The sequence below is a fragment of the Mytilus edulis genome, chromosome 7 (assembly GCF_963676685.1).
Source record: "Mytilus edulis chromosome 7, xbMytEdul2.2, whole genome shotgun sequence".
NCBI lineage: Eukaryota > Metazoa > Mollusca > Bivalvia > Mytilida > Mytilidae > Mytilus > Mytilus edulis.
Window position 1 is genome coordinate 21,934,042 of NC_092350.1, and position 12,341 is coordinate 21,946,382.

At 32.6% G+C, this 12,341-nt stretch overlaps 1 protein-coding gene across 1 annotated transcript in view; it reads left to right on the forward strand.

Moving 5' to 3' along the window:
• LOC139481035 (uncharacterized) overlaps positions 1–12,009 on the forward strand; it is a 28,995-nt gene extending 16,986 nt beyond the window's left edge. The window contains exons 4-10 of the mRNA XM_071264069.1: positions 204–398; positions 1,202–1,414; positions 2,488–2,658; positions 3,547–3,893; positions 10,834–10,930; positions 11,304–11,383; positions 11,853–12,009. Coding sequence (XP_071120170.1) covers positions 204–398; positions 1,202–1,414; positions 2,488–2,658; positions 3,547–3,893; positions 10,834–10,930; positions 11,304–11,383; positions 11,853–11,900 — 1,151 coding nt within the window. The 3' untranslated portion in view covers positions 11,901–12,009. The remainder of the gene's footprint in view (positions 1–203; positions 399–1,201; positions 1,415–2,487; positions 2,659–3,546; positions 3,894–10,833; positions 10,931–11,303; positions 11,384–11,852) is intronic.
• The last annotated feature ends 332 nt before the right edge of the window (positions 12,010–12,341 follow it).

A 12,341-nucleotide genomic window follows, 5' to 3' on the forward strand; every position in this document is an offset into this window, starting at 1 on the left:
TTTACTGACTCCGTTTGTTTTACCTAAATATGTATTTAGGTCATCTATGTTATCTGCATCTTTGAGTTTTAAATGTGTCATTTCTCATTTTATATTTTTATTGGGTTTTGTTAACTAAAGATGCAGATATTATAGACGTTTTTACGAGTATAATACATTTTTTGCATTTACAAAAGTTTATTCATCGCACTTTTTTCTTTCAGATATTTGCTTAGGTTGTAAAATGGATGGAGGTGTTGGATACACAAATCATCCGACATCATGTGACCGATTTGTTGTCTGCTACCCAACAGATGTAGGCATTTTGAAGCCTGTTACCCAGCTTTGTTCGTATGGTTTGTTCTGGAGTCAGTCAGCACTTACGTGTAGACTAACGAAAGATGTATACTGTCCACATGGTTAGTGTTTCGTGTTATCAAAAAATAAAATCACATAAATACTGAACTCCGAGGAAAATCTAAAAGGGAAAGTCCCTAATCAAATGGCAAAATAAATCTTCAAAGTCCAATATATCAATGTAATATATCAGTAAGTCAATACTTCAAATTGTTATTGAATGGTCTTTGGGTGTCAGTACTCCCACTAACTTAATGCTTACAATCAAAGTAATACCTCATGTTTGTCTTAATGCGATCGATATAAACACATTACATGTCAGACCTTTATCGCCACCGCTTTATCTTTGCCATAGGAATAATGAAATACAAATAATATAGTTAAGTTTTTTTTTTAAATTTTGAGTGCTACCAATTTCTTTTTTATGCAATGCTCATTGGTATATTTTTTGCACTAAATGGTATTTTTGTACATACTTTGCACTGCTACATCCATACAACAATGGGACCAAATGTTATCATTTAAAACAATTTTAAAGAACAAGTGCAATATATTGTATGTCAAAATGAAAATAAAACATCAGGATCTATCCAACCCAGTTCGATGCTCCTCATCATTGTTCCTGTTCATTCATTAAAATTAACAATTAATTATGTAGTTATATATGAATGTACACTAAGATTTTGAAGAAAAAAATACTGTTGACATTCTGTTGAATTATTTTGTAAATCATTCAGGTTTAATAAGCATAGCTAAATGTGTCTCTATTAAATACAGTTACTAAATCTACAATCAAAAACTGACTCCATTGCATGTTTAAGAATTCAAATGATTGTTATTAACATGATTTTGTTGGTATTTGTAGAGGTTTGCAAATCCCAGACTGACAAGTATCAATATGCCAGCAAACGAACCTGTAGGTCATACTGGGAATGTCAAGGTGGAATCTCTGAACCACGGTGTTGTCCTTGGGGACATTCGTATCTTGATGGGCGTGGCTGTATCGAGGATTCCACGTGTGAAATTCCAGATGTTGTTTGTAGTGTAGATCATAAAAGTCTTCTCATAGAATGGGGAGGTAAGAGTATCGATGAAGGATTATTCATCAAAGTATTTTACAACTGATATATACATAAATGAAATATATGCAGAAATAATTCAGATTTTTAAATGCTTCTCATCAAGGTTCCTCTACAAATACTTGTATAGAAATGGTAAAATAAACTTGCACAAACAGTAATGAAATGTGTAGTTTATATTAATGAATGAACAATTTTGAAAAAAAACACAGTTGACATTCTGTTACAATATTTGGTAAAACATTCATAGGTTTATTCGTATCTCCCGTGCTTGCATTTCCTATCATGATTTTCTTGATAGAGGGTTACTGCTCACAAGGAAGCTATTAAATCAAGAGTTCCAAATGGTGAAGTTGAAATCATCCCCTCGTAAATTTTACGGACGCCATCACGAGTTGGTTGACCGTTATGGAATAACCGTTTCACAAATGATATCGGATATGTTCCTTACGTCGTAACTACAATCCCCTTCCCTTTCATGAATGTGACCTACCGAATTAGACTATTTACCGGATTTGTAATCACATAAGCAACACGACGGGTGCCACATGTGGAGCAGGATCTGCTTACCCTTCCGGAGCACCTGAGATCACCCCTAGTTTTTGGTGGGGTTCGTGTTGTTTATTCTTTAGTTTTCTATGTTGTGTCACGTGTACTATTGTTTTTCTGTTTGTCTTTTTCATTTTTAGCCATGGCGTTGTCAGTTTGTTTTAGATTTATGAGTTTGACTGTCCCTTTGGTATCTTTCGTCCCTCTTTTCAATGGAAATAATGAACGTCCCTTTTTGAGACATTTGAAAACAGAATCTTTGCCTACGCATTGAGACTACGTCTTTAAAGTACTTTTGGTATTGGCATTATCTATCATTACCCCTGTGCCAAATGTTCTTCAAATATGAAAAGTAATTAAGTAATAAGGACGATTTGATATCAGCGAAATTCAGCTTTGAAAAAGATATGCTGTAAACATATTGGTATCTCCTAACCATGTATACCTGGTCAATGGAACATATAACAACGAATCTTTTTACATATTTGGATTTTAAAATAATTTTTTTTCCTATTTATTTCAGGGGTATGTGACAAAAGGCCTGTTTTGGGGAAGCGAAGTATCTATGAACGCAGAGATGGGAGAAAATGGATCAAAGAAAAATGTCCCCATAGATGGACATACCAGATTGAATTATGCGAATGTGCAAAAATATCCGACATAGTTCCTTCTAGTTATACATTTGAAGGCCACAGTAAGTTGGACTATTTGAAACAATGCTTTGTCATGTTTTGACCCAAAATTCCGTTGTACTTCCAAAATTCTAATGTTAAAATTGCTTTTGGAGTTTAGCATGTTGTTTTTAGTTGTCGAAGGTTATAAAACTATATATCTTTTTGTTACATAAGAAAAGGACCTTTTGTAAATTCCAAACAACAAAACGGCACAAACAATAATGTTTAACAGCATTAGCTGTCATAATGACCTACATCTGGTCATTTCTATAAATGGCGACATAATGATGATTGTTAAAAACAAATAACAAAACCTAATCAAAGATACCAGACGCGCGTTTCGTCTATAAAAGAATCTCATCAGTGACGCTCGAATGTAAAGATGTGTTAAGGCCAAATAAAAAAACAAAGTGGAAGAGCATTATGTGTTCTACCAAATTAGACTATTTACCGGATTTGTAATATCATAAGCAACACGACGGGTGCCACATGTGGAGAAGGACCTGCCTACCCTTCCGGAGCACCTGAGATCACCCCAAGTTTTTTGGCGGGGTTCGTGTTGCTTAGTCTTTAGTTTTCTATGTTTTGTCTTCTGTACTATTATTTGTCTGTTTGTTTTTTTATTTTTATCCATGACGTTTTCAGTTTATTTTCTATCTATGAGTTTGACTCTCCCTCTGGTATCTTTCGTCCCTCTTTTAAAGGACCAAAATTCCGAACGGTTTGTACCTACATATCTGCTTTAGTTGCATCTGTTCGAGGCTATGATACGTTTTTAATCTACCAAATATTGCTTTACATAATTGGATCTTGGCTAAACACTAGCATATGATAGCACGTTGCCATTTATAATAAAACTTTGTGTTTGTTTTTTCTTTATGATTTTTAATATTTTATATGATTTGTAGCGTGTGTACCTGAGATTTATCTCCCTTTTACCAATGATTTCTCAGATCATTCAGGAAATAATGTGTATGTACGTGTTGACAATGCTAGCTTAACTTCTGGAGCTGCCTGTTTTGACGGAAAAAGTGCTATTGCTATTCCGGCTTTTGCCAACATGGACTATGGTGGTACATTTCACGTACATGTACGCTACAAACATCGAGACCTAACAACTAACCTACAGTCCCTTATCTTCAATGGCGATTGTAACAAAACTCCAACAATGATTATAGGAACGAAAATGTCTGGGAACCACCTTTCTCTGCTTACAAATTTAAATGAAGAAAAGAAAATGTGGGTTTCATCAAAGGTAATATAAACACAAATTTACTTTCTAGTATTTACGTTTCATTTTTTAAAGTACATTTAACATGTTTAAGTGTGGGCCATTATTATTCCATATTGTTATCATTACTATGCATAACAAAGAAAAGAAAACATTTTACTTGAGGAATGCATGCGCTTCCTTATTTTTTGTTTATTACCTTGGTGTATATATAAACATAATAAAACTACTGTTGTCTAAATTGATGTACCTTTCCAAATGAAAAGTACACACTTGTTTTTACTAAAAGATTAATATATTTTTTGATAATTTATATCTGTCTAAAATCAAAAGATATATATGGGTTTTGGTGTCCTAGAATAAATCCTTTTTTGATATAATGGTACTGATTGAAATAGAATCGTACAAAAATCGAAAAAAAACTGTCAACACGATGACAAAAAATGAAAAACGACGATAAGATCAAACTCAGTTCATAAAACGCTACATAGAACAGTAAAACCTGAGCAACCCAATCAGAATCAGGTGATGATATCAGATGCCCCGGGAGGGTGAGCCGATTTCGTTACTCGCATGGTGACTGTCGTGTTGCTCACGGAAAATATGAATTCAGTAACAAATTTCATTTGATGACGCCACAGAGGATAAGATTGTATTTTCGACAGTTAGAAAATTATCCAGGGTTATCTATGACACCGATATTCCACCAACAAAATCATAATAGCGTTCGTAAAAACGAGCACAGGATAATTTCATTAGGAAGATTTTGTGCAATAGCTTCACCGTAAGCAGCAATCCTTTGTCAGGTTAATCATGAAAGGGAGCGAAAACTCTGGAATGGCACACCACTTGGGGATACCACATATGTAAGTCGTGTTGGAATGGTCTTACATAAACATGGAAAGATAAGAACAGAATTGTTGAAATCATCTCTGAAGTCGTATGGTTTATTTCTCCTCAGACTCCCATTGGTGTATCCTTTTTTTCTAATTCGATGATATTGATGCGTTAAACATAATCAAACAAAATGTTACTTTTTTAGTGAGTGGGCATCATCTTTATGGTTTAGCGCGAAGTTAAAAGAGATACCTTCTGTTTGTTCTTAATGAGGATCTCCAGTATATAGTATGTCGCACAGTCGGTTATCCGTAGTAATATCGCTGGGTTTTAAGAAAAACGTCCTTGAAATATAACAATGTGTTTAACAAATGTTGTATCTCGCAGAGAGACGTTGTTGCCAATGTTCAAACCTATATATCAAAAGTAATAAAGTTATTAGCCTAATAATGTGTGAATGGGGAACTGTCAAAAGTGCATACAGAATGTTTTGGTGTGTATGTGTCACTATTGAGATCCTGCAAATTTTGTGTAGTTGAAATATAAGTCGGAAAAGGTATGACTTAGTTATAAGAGGTGATTGGACATACTGATATCAAAACGAGGTAATTATTCCCGATCTGAATGTTTAAATATAACGAGGTTACCTAAATTGAATCATCAATACATTTGTTGGTAGAGTTATACTAGAATGGTTTTTTCTCCCTTATATCTTTTCAAATGCCAACCGGCCAATATTGTGTGACCGCAATGATCAGAATGGATGATCGATATGAAATATCTGTCCCAGATGACCACAAAATTTATTTTTTTAATCTCAAAAGTTGCCTACACGCTAAAAATTGTAGACTTAAGAGATTGCCATTTGCGGTAGGCGCTAGTTCTACTGTGTTGAAGACATGTTAACTTACGATGTACACGATGTAGTGTTAGTTATCTTTGATAACCGAAAGGCAATCATTAAATGCCACCATGCAAAGAGTGGTTGATGTTTTGCCTTCTTTTAAAAATTTATATTTTCAAGGGGCTTAGTTACTTGCATGTTACTTTAGATGTATAATACCGTAAGATGAAGCGAAATGAAACAGATAATTTGAAGAAAAAAAATAGTTGTCTTTTATATGCTGTAATCTTTCTATTGTATCTATAAACATTAATCAAATAAAATGTGTGTAACTTGAGTTATTAAATAAAGAAGTCTATCCGTAATAAGTCACAAATTAAAGTTTTCTTCATTTTGCACAAGAGTAAAGCAAATGGAATAGGAAGGGTCATTAATGACAACCAGTCTAAAAGTTTGTATGCTAGAATTAAATAATCTGTGATAAAAGAGTTTTTTTTTAATTGATTCAAAATGACAGTTGTTACTTCTAGATTTATTTTTTTGTGTGTTTCTTTTATTCAGATATATATAATTATTTTAATGTTTGGTAGGTTTCTAAGAAGACAATGTCAGGTAAAAAAAATACGACAACTTTTTGAAATGAAACCAGAAGTCGGCATAGAAAAATCGGTTTTGGGGTCACAAGGATGTTATACTTAGCTTAGTTGAATAATATAGGCTTAGGGAAACGCGATTATTACTATATTATGTACCTTATGAAGAAATAATAAATTAAGCTTGCGACCTACTTGTAATAATTTACGACCATCATAATATGGTAAACCAGTATCTTAAAAGTGTAGATTGTTTTAATATGTAAACCAAGAGTCATTACTGTCAAAAAGGACAGCTAATATGAAACTGGCAATGGTCAGGTGTACTTAAACTAAAAACATTTTTTAACAATTGTGTCAAATATACGACAGCTGGTGTTAAGACTTACAGCTAATTACAATAACGAGCAATCATAATATACGCTTTGTAAATAATACTACTACATTTAACGAAATCTACTCGGGATTTATTTGTTCTTGCTCTAGTTTTTAGTGTCTTTGGAGGGATTTCTCCAAAAAATGATCATCACTACGTTCGAGCCAATTATTAAGAAATAAGATATAGACATATTTTTTTAGTTCGTTTAGAGAAGTGCACAAAAAATTTTGTATTTGTTTAACCTGATAAAGTACAGAAAAGGAACATGCTTGTAAATTGGTCGTTGCTATGTGCTACTTGTTGTAGTTAAACAGCCAGTCGTTTATAAAATCAGTGATAAATGATTTTTTTTACTAAGCGTTTTGATAGTTAATGAGGAACTGTTTATTCCTCCGGATCATTTAAGTTCATCCCGGTTTTGTTTGCATTCTTTCTGTCCTGCCTTTAGGTTTTCTGTGAAGTTTTGTGTGGACTTTTTTACACCTTTTTGATTAAAATAATATTAAAACGTTTGTCATTCTTAGAAATTAGCAGAAAAACAATGGTGTTTTTGAAACTTTTTGTCTTTCGACATCAAATCATAAAAACAAACCCTTACATTTCAATACCCGTAAGTTAGGATAAAAATAGACTGACCACTAGGAAAGGTGTACAACTGCATTTAAATGTCGCTAAATCTATAAAATTAAAAAGTATATTTCTTTTCGATATATGAGTTCATTGCCTGATGAAGAAGTCGAAGTAAGTCTGTTCCGATTTAAATACATGTAAACTTTGACATGAATAAATCAGTGAGTGTCACGCGTTTCATTTTAATATTTGCAAAATAATTGTCAGATGTGACACTCTTAATGAAATAAAACTAACAAGCGTTTACTTCAAAGGTCGAAATATGTCTCGGGCCTTCAAATAATTCATTAAGGATACACGTTCAAAATCATGCCTGTATATATAGGTTTGTCGAATGCAGACATAATTGGTTTACACTTAAAGAAAATAATGTTTTAGTTTGAAACGTGAATACTTTATAACCACAGCAACTTAAATTTATTCTGGTAAACCGATTCGATCGCATATTTGTGTTCGAAATCTCTCCAGCAAATGGTTTTACATATATATTTTTGTTAATATCTTTTCGTAAACTTATACATACATTCAAATAAATCCCTTCTTAATTGATTCGTTCTTTCAATTATCAAAGGACCAAATTACAGACTAACAAAGTAGTCTCTGTTCCTTTAATGCATGGTTATACTCGAGTAAATATCTGAAATAATATATTATGCATAGCACACTATATATTTTAACCCTCGTGTGAAGAAACCATTGACGAGTATTCTGTAAATGAAACGGGCGTATAACGTAATAAATTATAATCCTTGTTTCTTTAATGACTATCTATTTAAAGTACAAAGTGTATTTTTGATGGGGGTCAATAATTTGTAGACCTCAAAATGCATTTGAACATGCAAATTACTTAAACATTGGTCTACTTTTTAAACTTCATATGTCCTTTTAGCCGTTTCCTGATTCGTCGGTGTTGTAGTTAGAATAGTTATTTCCTCACTGCCCTTAACACCTCTGGTTTGGTCTTTTAAAAAATGTATATGCGTATTATCGCAACATATAATGCTATCAGTATTTATGTTCTGTTTAGAATTACTGCCTCCAATGTTTAGGTGACAAACTGTCAGAAAGGCAGAACCCCTTAAAACAAATTTTATATCTGGAATAATAGAGCTATCATGATATCAGTTTTATTCAAATTAAGAGACATCAACAATTTCGTTCGCATTTAGTCAAACTTTTCTATGTTGTGTCATGTGTGCTGTTGTTTGTTTGTCTTTTTCATTTTTAGCCATGGCGTTGTCAGTTTGTTTTAGATTTATGAGTTTGACTGTCCCTTTGGTATCTTTCGTCCCTCTTTTACCCTAGTCATAATAACAAAAATGAGTTTCATTTGATCATGACTTGACCAGCTCAGCACTCTGTCCATTACTTTACAAACACAACTTACAAGAGAAATCGGTCAGAAATTGTAAGTAAACGCTCATTCTTTTAACAAAATGCAGTGACATTTGAAACTTCCGAAAATTAGAAGGACGAATCATATCTGGCCTTGAGACTTTAGAGTGTTTAAATTGCATCAATAATTGCAATCAATTTGATAGGGATAAATTATATTTCATTTTCGATCAACGGAAGAAAGCTGGGAGCGGACAATTTTCCTCTAAATACGTTTATAAGACAAAAATATGTGTTCAAAAGATTAAATTATCTCGTCTTCATCAACCGTATCCCTAAACGATGTATTTTAAGGAGAAGAAAATAATCCGCCTCATTTTTAGACTTATACCTCGCATTTGACATACACAGTCATCACAGTACCAGAATGTATGACAAACGAGACTATTTTAATTTTGAAATTATCAACTTCCCTCACCTTAGTAGCAATATACCAACTTCACCTCAATATAGAATATACACTTCTCAACTTATTCGGCTTTTAAGAGCTTGCAGTTCAAACTCAGTATTAGTAAAACGTCACTAGTGTCTGAGCAGAAAGTTGATGAACTTTGGTTATGTCAAAGAACGTCTCGTCCTTTTTCTAAAAGACAGTTTATCGGAAGGTACCAAGACCTTGTTGATAAATATTATGTATCAACTTCAAAAATAATACACGATGGTCTTGAAGTATAGAATCTCGGACGATGTTTATCATCTCGATTACATGTTTAAGTACTCTTTTATTTGTTTTTATGAGTATAACTTTTACTGCTATGCCTCCTTGTGCTTGTTTGTTTCAATTTGTTTGTTTTTATAGTGATTAAGATTAAAACACAATGTTGTCTACTGTACCCCTGTTTTTTGACATTTTTACCTATTATGTCTGTTTGTTTTGTTTACCCATCGTTGTCAGTATAATTTTATGCGACTGTCATACAAATGAGAGGTTTGCCTAGCTATTCTTTTCTGCTTAAGAAAATGCCTGTACCAAGTCAGGAATAGGACAGTTGTTATCCATTCGTTTGATGGGTTTGAGCTCATGATTTTGCCATTTGATTTGGGACTTTCTGTTTTAAATTTTCCTCGAAGTTCAGTGTTATTGTGATTTTACTTTTTGTGAAAACCTTTATTTCATCTTATTGTCTACTTTCTGTTCGAAATTTCGCCTCTGCATTTCTTTTTTTTTTCTCAGTTTTCTTTTTCATTTTTAATGTCAGATTTTCGGTGTCTTCTTTTGCGAGAGAATTCATTTGATCCACACCTGCAAAGAAATAAATTTAAATGTGTGAATTCTATAGCTTGTACGAATCCGATAATGAATAAATACTTTTCTTCAGCTGAGTTTTGTTAATATTTCCATGAGATAAGTTCAAGTGTTGATTATATATGTGTTGGCAGAGTGACAATGATAAACACAAACAAGTGTGAACATCTTGGAACCGTTCAGCGCCTTAAAAAGAAGTCCTTATTCTTTAAACTGTTGTGGATGATTGTCTCGTTGTCAAAAATATCACATTTTTGAAATTATATGAAGATTCTTCATATATAATATAGTTTGCTTTAAAAGTAGCATTGGTAATATTAAAATTGTTAGCCCTTTGTAGTTAATCAAAACTGAATCGAACAGGTGTCCAGATTTTTTTGTTATTCTGCTTTATCCATTAATTGTGGATAATCTTAGAGTTAAAGATCGAGTTTGTGTTTTCGTTAGGATTTGCCTGATTTTGACCGAACTCTCTCCTAAGGTCTTTCATTTTAAGTAGGACATGCAAACACATGTGGAGCAAATGGTTTTCATGTAAACTATACAGGTATGAATTGTTTGTGTACCAAGCATGTAGGATGGCGCAGATTGTCATATTTATATACATATCGATGATCTATTTCCGTCAGTCCTTCCGGTGTTCAAATGCATATAGCTTTTAGTAAAAGAGATAAAAGTCCCTTTCACTGAAACATGACAAACATGACCACCTTTCTTAAACTTTGCTGTATACATGTATAATTGCAAGTTAATAAAGCTCATTTCCATTTTGACATCCAGAATTTTGTCTCTATCAACAGGGCTATTAAGCACAGACAGTCACGTTTTTCATGTTTCGGCATTCAAAGATTTATGCCCGTCAAATTGCAAAATCAATTTCAAATTTAATATAGTACAATCAGAAGATTTAATGTTAGAATAAACAAATAATTGTGATCATACAGTATAATTTGGTCCATTGTTTATTGCAGTGCAGAATATATATACATATATAATTTCCAATCTGTTTGTATGAAACTTTTATATATTTTGTATTTAAGAGACCACTAACTGACTGGAGAGATGTTTGGCTTAAATTTGAGAGAGGAGAATTAATTCTACAAACAAATGACCACACAAACATGGCTCCAATGAATGGTAAGCCTTCGTTAGTAGATACTAATGTTTTTGTCGGTTTTTTTGTTTTGTGTAGTAGTTCTGTGTTTCTTTTGTTTCGGGGTATTTTATCCTCTTATAGTTGATGTTTTTACCTCAGTATTGGTTTGTGTCCCGAATTTGTTTCAGTTAAATCGATTTAAGACTATTGAATAGCAGTAAACTACTATTGCCTTTATTTTCTCCTTGTTTATATAAGGATATTATGTCTTCAGTGTTTGACATTGTAGTATTTTCTTTCAAAACGTAATACAAATTTTATAATTTGAATGGTGTAAACCTTTAAAATTTGGCTCCCCTAATGCATATCTTTCGAAAGGAAAAATGTTTTATAGAACGTGTTTCTCGTTGACAGGAGCAATTGCACGATCCGAATGCGGCATGAAGATAGGGTGGGGTAAAGGATATGATAATTTCATTGGTTGTATTGACGAAGTAAGTATGGTAAACCACGTTTGCTCATTGTGGTTGTTGTTAACATGTATTAGTATGGATATGACAGGCTTTAATTTTTATATCTTTTTCCCCTGTTATATAGAAACGATATTAGCCTCATGCTGATAAATACCACTCAAAGGTTAATGATTAATATTGGTGTTGCAGATTATTAGAAACTGTACTTGTTCATTGTAAAAGGCACAATGTTGGCTTTCATTTTTTAAAATCTTCGATACGTTGAAAATGATTCATAATATTAATTTCTAAATCGAAATGATTCATAATATTAATTTCTAAATCGAATTGATTCAGAGAACTTTGCTTGCATGATTTGAAATCAAACAGTCAAATGAAATCGAAATTATAATGTTACATTTTAACAGCAATACGTATATGAAAAATTACTTTAATGTATGAAAACAACATTCAAAAGGAAATAATTATATTATTTATTGACCTTTTTCAGGTATCAATACATAGATGTCATCCACAGGTCACTGTGAATAAATCATGATCAACAGGTCAAACTACGTCCATCAATGTCCATCAAGGTCCGTCTATGTCATGTCGTGATTGATTTCTCTGATTATTTTATATCATGAAATATAACTTATTTATTTGATGTCCCACACTATGAATGAATTAAATAGAATAAATTATGTTATGAAGTGTTCATTCAGCATTATTCAGACAGATATTCTTTGTGTGATGTGACATGTATATTTTATGAACGCTTGCAAATTGCATTCCAGGTTCTATTCTGATTATGGCGCACTTTATGCAACGAGGAATACCATCATAGGAAGTTGGTCAATTAAGTTTTATGGGGTTGAAATTTGTGGAGTACATTTATATATTTGTCGATACTCGAGAAATGGAGAAGTTAACTTCCCGAATTTCTCCTACACAACAGTAGTACACATATATGTGTTTCGGTTTTTTAAATTACTTGAAA